The sequence below is a fragment of the Eumetopias jubatus genome, unplaced genomic scaffold (assembly GCF_037043125.1).
Source record: "Eumetopias jubatus isolate StellerSeaLion01/CBP00866 unplaced genomic scaffold, mEumJub1_p1.0 scaffold_2, whole genome shotgun sequence".
NCBI classification, from domain to species: Eukaryota; Metazoa; Chordata; class Mammalia; order Carnivora; family Otariidae; genus Eumetopias; species Eumetopias jubatus.
This window is the reverse complement of record NW_028274808.1, coordinates 71025004-71042339: the sequence shown is the minus strand read 5'-3', so window position 1 is coordinate 71042339 and position 17336 is coordinate 71025004. Positions and strand designations below refer to the sequence as shown.

The 17336-nt window shown below is 37.4% G+C and overlaps 1 protein-coding gene across 2 annotated transcripts in view; it reads right to left on the bottom strand.

Moving 5' to 3' along the window:
• The window catches only part of PDGFC (platelet derived growth factor C), a 200649-nt gene that overhangs the window by 71046 nt on the left and 112267 nt on the right, over positions 1–17336 (bottom strand). For both annotated transcript variants that reach the window (XM_028104367.2, XM_028104369.2), the window contains exon 2: positions 16308–16503. In XM_028104367.2, coding sequence (XP_027960168.1) covers positions 16308–16503 — 196 coding nt within the window. The remainder of the gene's footprint in view (positions 1–16307; positions 16504–17336) is intronic.

Sequence of the window (17336 nt, the reverse complement as noted above, 5' to 3'; positions counted from 1 at the left end):
AACTAATCTAGTTCAGGGCTTGGCAAACAGTAGGTGCTCAATAAATGGTAGCATTTATCCCATGGCACATATCTGCTGGGCTTCTCTTTTGGGAACTGAGAGCATAACGCAGTCTTCGTGCAGCCTGCAGATTTCTGGTCATCTTCCTCCTTCCCTTCTTTTTTCTTTTCTTTTCTTTATTCCTTCTTTCCTTCCTTCCTCTCTTCTTTCTTTCTTCCCTCCTTTTCCTCTCTTTCCTTCCTTCGCATGCTACATGGAAAACGTTGAGTAGATCTCCGAACCTTCCCTTTTCTCTTCTAAGAAATCCCTCCTATTAAAGTTCTTGAGAAATATAAACAAGTCTCTGAATTTTGCTAAGCTCAAAAGAGGAGCATCATCATTTGCAGCATGATGTCCAACTATTATCAACACTTATTTGGAAGTTCTTAATCTAGACAAATAGTAAGTAAACTGTGATTAGAGAGATTTTTTCTCAAAATACCCTAGGATAATATTCGGTGCAGGCCTCATTTCCACTGAGATTAACCTCAATGCCTCAGCAAAAACACTGCCTACCACAATCCCATGAAATAATTTTAGAAGCAATAAATTATGACTGGTTCCATTTACACAAATATTTTGATATCATGAACTAGCTTGCTTATTCAAACTGATGGACTGAGATGGAGAGCTCCAGATAGAAAGGTCAAGAAGTAGATGATGTTTTTGAAGTTAGAGCGTGGGGTTTCTGGTGAGAAGGGAGTAGGGGGGTAAGTCAGCTGCCATATGGGGAAACGATCTGCGTGTCTCAGCAGACAGGGAGCAAAGCATAGTTGAGATTTGAAAATTTCTTCAAACATTTTTCAAGGGCTTGAAAGAGCTGTGGGGAATAACTTTTTTGGAGGAAGAAAAATCTTTGGGCAATGAAGTTTTAAATGTATTGTGTATAATGGATAAGTCCTTTCCTACTTCATAACTATCAGCAGCATAGTGAGTGAATCAAAAACTTCTTGGTTCCATTACATTTAGGAATTCTTCATGGTCTTGAGTTATTCAGTTAAAAGTTTAAAAATGAAAAAAGAAACAACTGGGCATCTAATAGACTTCCAGGCAGTGAAATTTTTTCTCACATTAAATTTAATTTAAGGGAAGAAGATTCTTAAAGCTCAAAAAGGGGAAGGAATAGGGCTGGGTAATACACAGGCAATCTGTGACATTACTCACTTAGAAAAGGTGTGGGATGACAAGAGACTGTTCAGGACCATGTTAAAGTAGTGGCATTTCCAGATAATTGTTTTTACTAAAGTGATTATAATATGGAGTTTATCAGAATTTTAGGAATTTACCGTAAAGTCATTGACAAATTAAAAACTGAATTTTAATTCAAAGAATCACGTATGAATGCACAGTCTGAAAAATATGAAGTGATTTGTTTTTCACAGAAACAGAAAAGTTAGAATATTATACTAAACTTTAAATTTTCTAAGAACTTTTATAAAAGCATTACCTATTAGGATAAAGGTAAAACAAATGTTAGTATCTGCATATACTTGTGAATATTCTAGGGAAACAGATCTTTCAGTGTTGGAAATGACTTGAATCTTCATCTGGAACCCAGTCTCCCATTTTGATTCTAATTTATGAATATAATTATTAAAAAGGCTAAGTAAGTTACCAAGGCCATACGGCCAGTGGCAAATGTCAGAGCTGAATCTGAAACATGTCAGGTATTCCAAGGTAATGCTCTTCCTAGTAGATTAAACTATCTCCTATAAAGAAGTTGCCAATTCATCCTATCAAAAAAAACGAAGTGATCAGTATGCTAGTTGGAGCAAAGCACAATTGGAATTTCTCATTCCCCAAACTAGCAGTCCTAACACGGTGTGTCCTGAAAAATGCATTCAGGATATTACCTTGATGCACTGAGGACAAATCTCCTTTCTGGTGGTCTCCTCTAGGATGTTAATAATGGAATAAAAACATACACCTCTCTATATAGCAGTAACCTGAACATATCTACTGATAGAAGTTAAAGAAGGGCTATCTTCCTCTGGGCAAGAGTATACTTCCATATCTACATAAAGATAAGTATCTCAGCAGATCACCTCCTATTTCCTCTGAATGGATGTTCACAAAGGCAAAGTTCACTCCAGGGGGGCAGGAATCTTAGTCTCTTCCTTCCTCCTTGCCCACCTTTGAGTGAGTATCTGTGACTACACAGAGGTCTTGCCAATTGTTCTTAAGCCAGGGGCCAAGCATCCTTTATGACCAATACCGCATCAGTCTAGTGGGACTCATGATTATGCTGTTTTACCTGCAGGAAACACAGAAAAGGAGACTATAGTTGTATCATTCCTTCTCCTGAAAACAGAAGTATAGGCATGACCAACATTGCCAAGGAAACTGGGAAGGTGGTCTTTAACTTTTATCCTGCACCTTCACATATGAATCAGATGCAATGATATATATCTTTCGAGTTTCACTTGGAAAGATTTTGTTAAACATGTTATTCGAAACTTTGTTGATTACATAGCAAAACAATAATCCTTTTGTAAAAGTTAGACATTTTGGAGTCACTCTGGTAAAAACTTCAGAGGGGAAATCAAGTAATAATTAGAAACAATTTCATCAAATAATTAAAAATAAGCCCTAAGTTAGCACCTGCCCGTATTCTAAAATGCAGAGGAGAGAGCCTGTTTAAAGACCGGCTTCTTTAGAAAGTAGGCTGTTCCACAAAGAGAGCTGGGATCTGAACACATTCTAGCTCTCCAAGAGAGAGGGCTAAATGAACTGAAGAAAGTGTGTTATCTGAAAGTTCACATAGCAAAATAATGTTAATAACTTAATATTGGAGATATATCTGCATAAAGCATGGAATAGCTGAGAAAAGAAAGGCGAGCACAGAATTTTAACAGTATATTTAAGATGTGCACATGTAGAAGTCCTTTGTTGATGACTGGTGCTCTATTGTTCTTGCTTAGTTTTTCCCTTGGGTAAGATTGTATAGATAGGTAACTAGCTAGCTGGCTAGTAATATGGGTACTCCATTGGTCTTAGAAGTCATCCTGGTTTGGGCGCCTGGGTGGCTCAGATGGTTACGTGTCTGCCTTTGGCTCAGGTAATGATCCCAGAGTCCTGGGATCGACTCCTGCATCGGGCTCCCTGCTCCTTGGGAGCCTGCTTCTCCCTCTGCTTCTCTCTCTCTCTCTCTGTCTCTCATGAATAAGTAAATAAAATCTTAAAAAAAAAAAAGAAGTCCTGGTTTAAGCCACTGTGCCAGATGGACGACTCATACAAGAGCTCTCACCATTACCCCAATGGCAGCAAGACTGCAAGTGAAATTAAGCTGGCACGAAGAATGGCATTCCAATATTCCCAAATCTTCAGAGTGTAAACTGTATAACTCTTTCTAAATCAATGCAAGAAAGTGGTATCTGGACAGTGATCAAGCGGAGGAGGTGGAAAAGGAAGGCAAAGAAGAGAGGGACATTTGGGGAGTAGCAGAGGAGAGGAACAGAGGCAGGAAAAAAAAGGTAAAGGGCTAGTGAGAGACAAGACACCGGGTGAGCCAGACATGAGTTTGGGAGTTACAGGATACGTTCTTTCTCCACTTGAAATGTTGATTTTGAACATTTCAAAACATAAAACCAAAACATCTCATTAGCCAAGGGCAGAGTCTCTTGATCTCAGACTTGGTCACGTCCCCACCCTTCATTTTAAGCCCTCTTGGGAATGATTTTTTTTTTTTTAAAGTTACAAAAGTAATTGCTACAGAGGTCAAAGGATAACAAAACTATAAATTATGGCATTGAGCTAACTGTACTCAAAAGAGTTGCTGGAAAGGGCACTGGCAAAATCTTCCTGCTGAAGAGAATTTGACTCTGTGGCCAGAAATGCAGGTAGGAAAAACAGTAAGTGTAGATGTGAAAGCTGCACTTCAGCTCCCTGCGGTTCTTCACCCCGAGAGTGGAGATCGTTATTTTTCTACCACCAGTACCTCTTCCTCTTTCTGGTGGAAAAAAAGAAACAGTTTTGCTTTCAGGGACCGTTTCTCCACCAATCACGGTCCACCACTTGCTTTGGGATGGGTACGCAACCCAAATCTGGCCAAGCACAGTAACACATGCTCCTAGATCCCTCTATATTAACTGGCCCAGGGACAGATACTTGGTTTAAACCAGGCCAATCAAAACTCTCCTGAGAGCTTTTATAGGAAAAGTTCCTGTATCCTTCAAAGGTGGCAAGTGATAAAATCTTGGCACTTCTGTGGCTTTCTCTCCATTTTATGAAGACAGACCGATTGAAAATGAGGTCATTCACAGGGAGCAAGTCTTTAGAGGCAGAGAAAAAGAGACAGAGTTGATGGCATCATTCAGGCTGGATAAAGCCTATCCCTGAAATATTCAGTAACATAATCCAAATATTTCCTTTTTAAGCTGGTTACTTATTTGTGGTTACTTGAAATTAAAAGTCTTAAGGTTATACTTCTGTGTATGAACACTACTATCTTTCGACTTACACCACTACCTATTAGGGAAACTTTAATTTTATTATGGCACACCCGTCACAGAATTGTAATATTGTTCCTAGACAACAGTGCAATATTCTGTATCATCTGTTCTTCTCAGAGCCCATGTAAACTTGGCCTAACCCTTGGCGAAAAGAGGAAAGCCACCTGTTCCTTCTCTATAATAAAATGACCATTTAACATTCTAAATTTTTCCTTGGTTGCATTTAATATGAATATTTCCAATGTCAGCAATGTTGAAACTGGTCATTTTGTTCCTCCCCAAAACTTGTGCCCTGGAGCAAATAAGAAGGTATCTCTGAAGTAAGAAGCATTGGGGTATCTGTAGATTTTCTTTGCACATGTGTGCCTGGGCACACAGCCACCCACCCTCCCCACCCACACAGAGCTCTAACAGTGAAGGCGGTTAGCAGAACATACGCTTTCTGTGATTGGACCAATGAGAAAATAATTAGGCAAAATGTAGGTCTGAGAGAATATGTAAAGTATAAAATTTTGTGTATGAGAAATAACAAAATTCCTCCTAATGATTCCAGTTGCCTTCAATTCTCCTCCCATCAGTATTCTCTTCGTAAAACACAGACCAGTGTATGACCTAGATCTGCAACATACCCCTTAGCTTCTGACACCACAAGAAAGGAAGAACGGAAGTGCAAATCCCGCAACGTACTATTCAAAATTCCCCACAGGTTGAGCTCACCCACAGTACAGCCTCCCCTTATCACACCTCCACCTCCTCTCAAGCTCCAGAGAAACTCATGGCTTACAAATTATTCCAGGCTTTTGCTACCTCCAGTCTGACTCTATGTGGAGTGCTCATTCCTCTTTACTACACTGTTTATTTTATTCTAATTGGCTTTTACGGAGTTCTTTTAGGCATTTGTCAGCCACTGAAGTTTTACCCATGCTTCAGGGCCTCATACACACTGTGTTTCCATACTTCCTGGATTATAACTAATCTTTCTATGCTTGAATGTTTACATCACTTTTTAGGATAAGAGCAGACACTACTGTTTGCCTACACATCTCCCTCCAATGCACCCTCTCCTTGCTCCTTCAACAAGAAGCAACTTACTTAGGTAACCAACTTGCATGTGCTCTGGCATAGACAGGCCCCTAGAGTAAGTCCTGGGGATGAATAACGAATGCTCGAAGGCGGTCTTGTTCCCCTCCCCCTTGCCAGCAGTCGTGGTAGGCATCTCACAGAAAGTGGTCAAACCAACATCTGTACCACCAGGCACACCTTATCAGCTCTTATAGTAAGGTTCCCACAGTGTACTTGACTTTCTGGTTTTACCTCTTTTTTTCATTCCCATCATGAACAGGGCTGCAGTTCTGCATTATAGGTCAACACCCACCTACTTATTCTCAGGACCAGTTCTGCATACTCAGGCTGGGAATTATGAAGGTAAGGAGCTGCATGTTACATTGTTGGGACTCTAAACACTAAAACTTAAGATGGCTTATGGAACTAGTAACTACTGCTGCCTTTGTCTTTTCTCAATCCTCTTAAGGGCTTCATGAAAACATTTTGCTTGGAAAATAAAATTCTTATGATACACTTACGGGTCTCTAAAGTCATCATCAGCTGAATAAATCATATTGCCTTCCTTTAAGTTCAGCTGTCTGGCCATGGAACTAACAAATAATTTTACATAGTTTTTGTAAAACAATTATTTCCTTAAAATTTTATCATTCACAGGGGCGTCTGGGTGGCTCAGTTGTTAAACATCTGCCTTCTGCTCGGGCCATGATCCCAGGGTCCTGGGATCTAGTCCCGCATCAGGCTCTCTGCTCAGCAGGAGGCCTGCTTCTCCCTCTCCCACTCCCTCTGCTTGTGTTCCCTCTCTCGCTGTGTCTCTCTCTGTCAAATAAATAAATAAAATCTTTAAAAAAAATTTTATCATTCACAGCTTGCACTGGCATTGTAAAATTGACATAAAGAATCTTTACTGTCCTGGAAAGTTGTACCTACTAGAGTGAAAAACACAAAAAAATGAGTATTTGAGTTTTTGAGGTCTTCAGGGCAGGGTTAACTCCCGCATCCCAATTTCTCCATGATAAATTAATAACACTTATTTATAGACTGCTGCTGGTAAGATACACAGTTAGGGTATGAACTAGAACATGGTCAACACAGCAATCCAAACATAACCAGTTACAGTAATGACTATACTCTGTGTTTACCATTCTGGAGTTGGTGGCATTTTATTTTAATTGCCTATTTACTTGTCTGTCTCTTTACCCAGACTGTGAGCTCCTTGGGGGCATGAGACATCTCCAAATCACCGTGTCCCCGCTATTACCTCCCACAGCGCTCAAGAAGTGCTCCTTCAAAATAAGAGTACATAAATGAGCAAATAATGTCACATTAATTCTATCATAAATAGCAGGAAGAGAGGAAAATACCAAAAGATTTTTTTAATTAAAAAAAACTAACAATTTGGGGGTGCCTGGGTGGCATCTGACTCTTGATTTCAGCTCAGGTCACCATCTCAGGGTCCTGGAATGGAGCCCGGCTTCTGGCTCCACACTCAGCCGGGAGTCTGCTGGAGACTCTCCCTCTCGCTCTCCCTCTTCCCCTCCTCCTGCACGCACTCTCTCTCAAATAAATAAATCTTTTTTAAAAAGCTAACAATTTTGATCATCTTAAATTCTAAATAATTAAAAAAAGAAGCTGTTTATTTCATTTAGCATATTTAGCATTTCTGTCATTAAAATCTTTCCAAATTGGATGGGCTATAATATTTCCTCCAAAAGAAATTCAGTCGTTTTGGTGAAGAAGAGGCACTATTTTAAATTGGGCACACTGATTAACCTATCTTTTTTCAAATGCTGTCCATTATGGTCCATCTCTTTGTAAAATCTTGTATGTAATGAGTAGGCTATTTGCTTTAGAAGATCAAACAAAAAGAATTAAAAGAAAGAAGTTTTCCATTAGAAATGAGTCCTCCTGGGTACACCGTATGTCATTAACATAAGAGCCACACACACTGACAACACTGAAAGACGTCTCTCTCTCTCTCTCTCTCTCTCTCACACACACACACACACGCACACACACTCATCTTCCCCTTCCTTACTCCACCTGATACTCTCCACCATACTGCCTGCATATCCTGTCAGTTTGTTAAAGCAGTAAAATCTAATTTGCATGACTTGTTTTGCTCCTTGTAATAATATCAATCTTAAATAGCATAAAAATGCTATTTTTATAAACAGCTGTTAAAAAACAGCTCACTCTTATCATTTTCTTTATAAAAGAAAATTTGTGAGACCAGTAGTGCTATGGGGAAAAAGTGAAACATCTCACCTGAGTCTGTCCTCTTCTAAAGATACACTTAAAATAGTGATTCGGGGTTTTCTAGACTCTTCTATGTTTCACACTTGAGAAAATATTTAAAATGGGGCAGTTTAAATTTTTTTTTTAAGATTTTATTTATTTATTTGAGAGAGAGAGAGAATGAGAGACAGAGAGCATGAGAGGGAAGAGGGTCCGAGGGAGAAGCAGACTCCCTGCCGAGCAGGGAGCCCGATGCGGGACTCGATCCCAGGACTCGATCCCAGGACTCCAGGATCATGACCTGAGCTGAAGGCAGTCGCTCAACCAACTGAGCCACCCACGCGCCGCGGGGCAGTTTAAATTCTTAAAATGCACTTGGGTGGGGACACAATTTGCATTAGTTCTATAGCACTGTAATGGAGAAAAATCAATGTTGCCATTTAAAAAAAATTAAACTTGAACTTGAAGGTACCAAGCCTTGTTAAGAAAAAACTTTATTCTGCTTGCAATAGTCTACATATCAATCATATGGTGGACAAAATTAGACAGAGAAAATCTTCTTGGTACATTAAAACTAAAATTACTGAACAAATGATTGAAAGAAAACAACCGTTTTTAATGAAATATTGAGCTCTCATGAAAATAAGAGAATTCTTTGGAAGACAAATAAATATAAGGAATCAAGATTTCTGTGAGGTAAATATGCTCTGGAATCCTGTGAGGATCTGCTGGGCCCTGGTGTAAAAGAGCAGGGGTGTAGGGCTTAATGAGGCACAAGTGGTATAGGACAAGAAGCCTGGGGCTGGATCCTAACCCCAACCCTTCCCACTCACCCCTGTTAGGCACATGTCTCCGTCTGTAAAATGTACCACTCAGTGGCAGACCATAAGGCTATGTCCACAATCTGAAGACTGACTTCATAGGAGCCATAAGACAGTGGAATGGTATCTTTAAGCTATTGAGAAAAAATAAACACACACCTTCAAATTCTATATCCAGTCTGACTAACTTCTAAGAATGAAAATGAAGAAAAGAAATTTTCAAGTACAGAGGAATTTAGTATTTACTGCCAACAGGCTTTCACTTTAAGAGACTTTTAAAGACTGTACTTAAGAAGAAGTAAAATAATTCTACAAAAAAAAGTTCTGAAATGCAAGAAGAAATGGCTAGCACCAAAGGTAGACACATGGGTGTAGCCAAAGCAATACTGCTTACACAAAATAATAAAACAGTGTGTTACTCGGGAAGTTAAAAAATACAAAACTAAAATCCTCAGTAACTACACCACAGAGCAATCGGGAGTGGGGGCAGCTGTAGTGAGAACCAAACCAGCTTGGACAATAAGAATGAAATCATCTACCCCACCCAGTTAACTGTTTACAGTAACAAGACATTACTATTTTACGGTCTTCATTATTGCCCAGGCAATGTGGTTTAATATTCATTATGGGAACTGCCATAAAGAGCCATTAACTCCTTCAACTAAAAACAGCAACAGTTCACTACCCAGAACTGCTGAACTCACCACCTGCAAATCCTTGCCTTATCTCAACAGATTCTAAACTATTACATCATGAACCTTTCCCAAACCTCATCAAATCTCCACACTCAAAGATCCATTTGAAATCAAACTTCAAATTCTCAACAAAATCTGGTTTTGCTTTTCCTCCCCAGACACTATTACATCTGTGGAGGTGGGCTTCTCTGTCTTCATGGTGAGCAATAAACACAGCTTTGCCTTATCAACCAAGTGTGGTGATATCTGGGGAGTGAGCATTCCACAGCAGTTAACATGTTCTCGGGGAATTTTATATTTCGGGGATGGAGGTAAACACTGACTAGCTTTAGATATTAAGTTAAGTAGGCATTTCTAAGGTAGCCTTTTTAAAATGACAGTTGATGTATACTTTCTAAATCCACAGAAAAGAAAAATGGAATGGAAGACAAACTAAATGAATGCAAGAAAGGAAATTGAAGACACAGAAAAAAATGAGGACAAATGACATGTACAAAATAAATGGTAACACTGAATCCAAAATGATATGCATAATAAGATCCAATGTAGTAGATTAAATTCCTAACTAAAATATAAAGATTTTTTACTGAATTTTTTAGTGCTACTCATACTCCTTTCATAAAAGAAAACCAAAACACACATAGACATACATGCTAACATGCACAAAGAAGGACATAGGAAATTTGAAAAGTAAAAGAATGGAAAGAATGCCAGGCAAATAGTAATCACAATTACCTGATCTAGCTTTATTAATATGAGGCATAAGATGCTTTTTTTAAAAGATTTATTTATTTATTTTAGTGGGGGGAGGGGCAGAGGGAGAGAGAATCCCTCTGAACATGGAGCCTGACGCAGGGCAGTCAGGGCCTGAGCCAAAACCAAGAGCAGGTCACTTAACCTACTGTGTTACCCAGGTGCCCCAAGGCATAGTATACTTTGAAGCAAAAACGAAACATTACTAAAGATTAAATGAGGTCAGATCTCTGAACTTGTGTTCACCAATTAACATAATTTCAAAACATATAAAGAGGGGTGCCTGGGTGGCTCAGTCAGTTAAGCATCTGACTTTGGCTCAGGTCAGGATCTCAGGATCCTGGGATTAAGCCTATCACTGGGCTCCCCACTCAGCGGGGTCTGCTTCTTCCTCTCCCTCTGCCCCTCCCCCTGCTAGTGCTCTCTCTCTTCCTCTCAAATAAATAAAATCTTTAAAAAAACTAAAACATAAAAAAGTAACATATAAAGCAAAAAAAAGACAGGCCTACAAAGTGAACTGACAAGTGTATTTATCCTCTATTAGGAAAATTTAATACCTCTCTCTATAACTGACACATCAAAAAAAAATTCAGGAAAGACCTTGATGCTGTGATCAGCACAACTGTACAAATTGATATAATGGACATATATAGACTTGTACCCCACAACTGAAGAATATACCCTCTTTTCAAGTACATTTGAAAAACTTAAAAATCTGAAGCAAATAAAGCCAAGCCTTAAATTTTAAATAATCACAAACAGGCGATATTTTTTTTTCTTACCCAAAATAAAGTGAATTCAGAAATCTATAAAAAAAAATGCATTTAACAACCTTATACATTTATATGGAAAATGAATAATATGCTCCTGTATGGCTATGGCTTAAAAGAAGCAAACAATGGATATTAAAAAAATCTTCAAATGGACAAAAATAAAAATACCACATTATCAAAATTAGTAGGATGAATGTAAAACAGGATTGAGAAATCAAGCTCACAGCACTGAAAATGCAATAACCTGGTATTATGAGCAATCAGAAGTGCCCATCACCTAGAGAACATTCTGGCCAAAATAGTTAAACAGGACCTAAGTATGAAGACATATTCAGATAAATTGACACTAAGAGATTCTACAGAGCAAATGGCCTGAACTGTTCAAAAATATCAATATCATAAAAGCCAGGAAAAGGCAAGGCAAGAGTTATAATAAATATAATCAATGATTTGTTACTGAATCAAAACATAATAAGAAAAAGAAAATAAAGAAGTGTTAACATTTTAGGATCAGGGGAAACACTGAAAAATCAACTATATATTAGGTAATAGTTTCATATTAATATTAAATTTCTTGCATGTGAAAGAAGTATTGAAATTACATAGGAAATACCCTTGTTCTTAGGTGATTTATGGTGAAGTATAAAATGTCATTGCATCTGTAACTTATTTTTAAGTGAAGAAATTAGAGGAATAAATATTTTTCCCAAAGGGTAAAATGCCTCTTAGCAAAGTAAAAAAGGAAGTACTTGAAATAATAAAGAAAAAAAATCTCCATTAATCATCATAGTCAATATTGGTATATCAACATCAAACCCTTTACCCCCGCAGGCCAAATATGGAACAATTTCAACTACAAAGTAAATAATGATAACACTGGATTACAACACAAAGAATAAAATTAATATCCGTGAGTCTATACTGATATAAATTATGGAAGCAAGGAAGAAGGAAGGAAGGAAAGAGAAGGCACAGATTTTTACTGGAAAATTCCAAATTTTATTTATATATATATAATATATCTTCCCCTTCCAGGAGGTAGAACTTTTTCTTTTAAGATTTTATTTATTTATTTGAGAGAGAAAGCACAAAGCAGGGAGGAGGGACAGTGGCAGAGAGAGAAGCAGGCTCCCCGCTGAGCAGGAACCCAACACACGACCCTGAGATCATGACTGGAGCAGAAGGCAGATGCTTTAACCAACTGAGTCACCCAGGCGCCCCTGGCAGGTGGAATTTAATCACTCTCTCCTTGAATGTGGGCTGGACTTAGTTACATGCCTCCAATTAGTAGCTAATGAAAGGGTATTTTCCAGAGGAGCAACTCACCCTCAAAGATCAAGGTTAACATCATCAGTGATAGGTGAGGTATATAGGATGTACTTTCCGATATGATCTGAGGAAAAGGGCCTATCATCTATTTGGAATCCTTCCCTAAAACCCATAACTTCAGTGTAATCATGAGAAAAGATCCGAAAAACCTAAATTGAGAGCCATTCTACAAAATACCTGATGAATACTCTTCAACATTGTCAAGGTCATGAAATACAATGAAAGAGAGAGAGCCTGTCACGGATCGGAGGAGACTGAGCACTAAATGCAATAGGCTTATCCTGGAAAGAATCCTAAAACAGATAAAGGACATAAAGTAGGAAAACTGCTGACACCTGAATCAAGTCTGTAGTTTAGTTAATAGTACTGCATGCATGTCAAGTTTTTAGTTACGCAAATGTAACATGGTTCTGTAAGACATTAACACTGGAGGAACCTCGGTTAAGAGTATATGGAAACTCTCTGCACTATCTTTGCAACATTCTGCAAATCTAAAGTTATTCCAAATTTCAAAGTTTGTTTTTTTTTAAAAGCAAACTCTAAAATCAGAAAGAAGACAGGGATACCTACTAATACAACCAACAGCTTAATAAGAGATGGAAAAGAAAGAGTAAAGGAACTGAAAGGAAGAAAGAAATCTTCATTTCCCAAATCATATGATTTTTTGCATAAATCCAAAATAATTCCCAGAACAATTATTAAAATAAATAAAAGAGCTTATAGTAAGTTTGCCAGATATGAGATCAATACTAAAAAATCGATTAAATTTCTATATACCAGTGATACACAATTAGAAATGTACTTTTCAAGAAGGGATTTTAGCAAATCTATAAAGAATATAGAAATAAATCTAAATAATTATGCATAACATCTCTGAAAAGAACATTTGAAAAATGTATAGCCAATAAAGAAGACCCTAATAAATGGAGAAACATAAAGTTCTTCAAGATGAAAGTTATTTCTATTAAGATGTCAATTCTCTTCAAAATGATCTATATATACATCCAATGCTATCAAATAAAAATCACAATAGGAGTTTTCAAGAAACTTGACAACATATTTCTAAAAAATAAAAATAGCAAGGATGCTCCAAAGAAGAAGAAAATGGGGTGAGACTGCCCTATCACATAGCTTCTACATGCTAGGTAATTAAGACAGCGTCATTTTGGAACACAGATGGACATAACTGAGCAAAGGAACAGAACAGAGAGCTCTGGAACAGACCAAATCATATGCAGAAGTCTGATTACGAATTAGCTGGCTTTGCACATCACTGAGGGAAAGAGTGATTATTCAGTACATGATGCTGGGACACTATTGGATAACCTAATGAAAAACCTCACCCATAAACAAAAATAGTAACAGATGAATCAAAGACTTAAATATGAAAAGCAAAATAGCAAAATTTAAAAAGCTTAATAAAAACTGGGCAAAAGACATGAGCAGACATTTCACAGAAAAGGAATTATGAATAGCCAATGATAATATGAAAATTTCTCAACCTCATTAGTAATCCGGAAACACAAATAAAATTTAGTATCGAGGTACAATTTTACACTTATTATACTACCAAAAATTAAAAGAATGACAACCAAAAGGTTGCTGAGAATGTGGTACAACAGAAATTTTTGCATATTGTTGACCGAAGTGTAAACTGGTCATTTTAAAAATCAATTTAACTCTACCTACTAAAGTTGAAAAGATAAATGTGTTAAGACAGCAATATGAGGGCGCCTGGGTGGCTCAGTTGGTTAAGCATCTGCCTTCTGCTCAGGTCATGGTCCCAGGGTCCTATGATCGAGCCCCGCATCAGGCTTCCTGCCTGGCGGGAAGCCTGCTTCTCCCTCTCCCACTCCCCCTGCTTGTGTTCCCTCTCTCGCTGTCTCTCTCTCTCTGTCAAATAAATAAATAAAATCTTTAAAAAAAAAAAAAAGACAGCAATATGATTCTTAGATATAGACTCAAAATTTTTTTCTTGTATTTTTGGACAAGGAGAACAAACCACACAATAATCAAGTAAAACAAACAAAAAAAGTTAACTCTTTATACAATGGAATACTATGCATCAAGAAAAACAAAAGATCTAAGCTATCTGCACTGACATGAACTGACTTTAAAACATCATATTGTTCAGTTCACATACAGTATTATCCCACCGATCTAGACTCCAAAACAGGCAAAAAATAACCAATTTACTTTTTATAGGAAATGTATATGTGGTCAAACAAGAGATGGCAGTAAAAAAACTCAGGACAACGATTTGCAAGGACAAGAAGAAGATGTAATCAGGGAGGAACCAAGGGAAGGAGGCTCAGAAATACTGGAAGTATCAGTTTTCTTAAATCGAGTCTAATGCTGAGTGAAGCTCAGTCACAAGTTTGGTGAGGCAAGCCAGATGATCTTTTAATTTTTTCTTATTTAACTACTAATACACACTACACGTATATACATATGCATATGCATACACACATACATATAATGCCTCTCTTATAACAAAACCCACTAGATGTGCAGGTGTTCAGTGGCCCTCTTGGCATTGACCTGAAGGAGCAGGAACTAAAGCAAGAAGCACAAGAAGGGCTAATACTCTGGCTACTGCTGTTGATCTCTCTGACCCAGGAGACTCCTGTCTTTGGTTGGCATGCATGAAACTGTGGTAGGGTAATGTGATTCTCTGCACAGAGGGCAAAATCTTAAAGCCTTCATAAGTTTTAATAAGACTACGGACTATTGCATATGAAAAGATATAGGAGGTGCAGGATAGCATGGTAAAACTGTCTACATGGGTGTTGGGAAAAATGGAATGGAGCATTTGTTTAGGTATAAAATATGAATGAGATCTAGGGCCACTACTTTACTTCTCTGATCTGTGTCCTTACGCATAAAATGAAAGGTTAAAAAACACAGTCTCTAAAGACAGCTAGGATAGCTTCCAGTTCTCAAAGTTAAAGATTACAGATGCAAGGGAAGAAAAAAATAACATGAAATGCATAGTCACAGAAAGAAGAAATGTGAAAAAAGTCATTATACAAATGTTAAAGATAGAAACTGTGATGACAGCAAGTACAAAGTTTATTTCATCTGTATTGAAATATTTATCTGTAATATACCATAAAGTGAAAATTCTCTTTTAACTTGTATATCAAAGAGAAAACAGCCCCACAATGAAGCTCAAGTAAAATATTTTCATGATATACAAATGCCATTGAAGTGAAAAGTCTTCAATAAGACCACCCAACCTTGTGCCATTCACAAAGGATTTAAAGAGTAATATTTGTATGACATACAGTAGGTGGTCTTTTGCGTGGGTGAAATACTCCAGCTGACTTTGGTTCATGAATGCTGCTGGAAGAATCACGATGGATTTCTACCTGGCAAACCATAACGTTAGCCTAAGCTTCTAATTCTGCTTTCAGAATTGCATTTCTTCTCTGTGATGAAATATCCAAATTTCTTTAATCCTACATGTTTGTGTGAGCATCCATGTGTGTATTTAGGTAGTACGTACCCATGAATACTGCTTTTTCTTTTATATACTTATTGTTTATTTTATTGACTTGGCTATCACGAAGCTCAAATGTAAAATTTTTAGCACTGATCATAACTTAGGTTTTCTGGCACAACTACATTCCTTTATTTGGCTTTTCCTTCTCTATCCCTTATTTCAAATTATTTTATTCCCTACGTACTTTGTGTCATAAGTTACCTCGAATTATTTTCAGTAGATAAAACCAATGAATGCATATGTACAGTACGTGTCTTCTGATTTTAAAAGAAAATAGCTTGAATAAGGTTGAAAATTTCTTGGATCATCAGAAAAATATAACAGAAAAAAAGATGCCATTTGAAATCACATCATTATGGACTCCAAGAAACCAACTGAGGTTTCTAGAGGGGAGGGGGGTAGGGGGATGGGTTAGCCTGGTGATGGGTATTAAGGAGGGCACGTATTGAATGGAGCACTGAGTGTTATACGCAAACAATGAATCATGGGACACTACATCAAAAACTAATGATGTAATGTATGGTGACTAACATAACATAATAAAATAAAATTTAAAAAAAATCACATCATTAAAATGAAGCAACTTGAAAGACTCTATACAACATTTATACTCTGTTTGAACATCAAGTATGACAACTTACTTGCATATGTCATCTTCTGGGTCTTCAAGCCCAAATCTTTCATCAAATGTAAGTTGTATCCATACATTTTCCTCTGCTGCTACCAATCTCCATACCAAGACCATATTTCTTGGGTAAGTATGAGGAAATCTTGGGCTGTGAATACTTCCATTAGTAGACACAGTAATAATTCTCTCATGCTGGGGATCTTGTACTCCTAAAGCAAAAATATAGGAAGAGACATACATTTAGCTCAGACATCTAAAAAACTACAGGCTTTAAAAGAAATTTTTTTTATCATCCATATTTTAACCCAAACAAGTGTTGGGTATGCCTCATACGATATAAACCAAGTGCCACTCTTTTCAGAACTCATGCAGAAAAAAAGGATTATTTTAACAATACTGCGTAGAAACCTGTATGCATTTATACTCAAAAGAGCATAACACATTAGTCTTCTTAATTACTAGAATGCCAAACTACCAACTCAGGGATTCCTAAAACCACAATTGGGCTGACTTAACACACGAATCTCCAAGAATGAATAAAAGATGAGTCATATTAAAATAAAAGGATACTTGCATATAATTCTATTTTTAAAAATACAGATAGTGAATTTTCCCCCATTCTTTAGCAGCAACTACAGCAATTGCAGCGACTTTCACTGAGTATTTGTTACTCACATCACATTATTTCACATTGATAAAATGCAATTTAAGAATATTGCTCTAGGGGCACTGGGTGGCTCAGTTGGTTGAGCCTCCAACTCTTGATTTTGGCATGAAATCGAGCCTCTTGTGGGGCTCCATGCTCAGCGGGGGGCTGCTTGTCCCTCTTCAGCTGGCTGATCCTCTCCCTGATCATGCTCGCACTCACTCTCTCTCTTTCTCTCAAATAAATAAATAAAATCTTAAAAAAAAGAACCCTGCTCTAAGAAACTTCTAGAATTTAAAAGACTGAATATCAAGAGTCATGTATTAGTTAGAAGGTTATTTAGGTTAAAGAATAACCTGTTTTACTCTTAAAAAGCCCAAAACAATTTCAATAAGT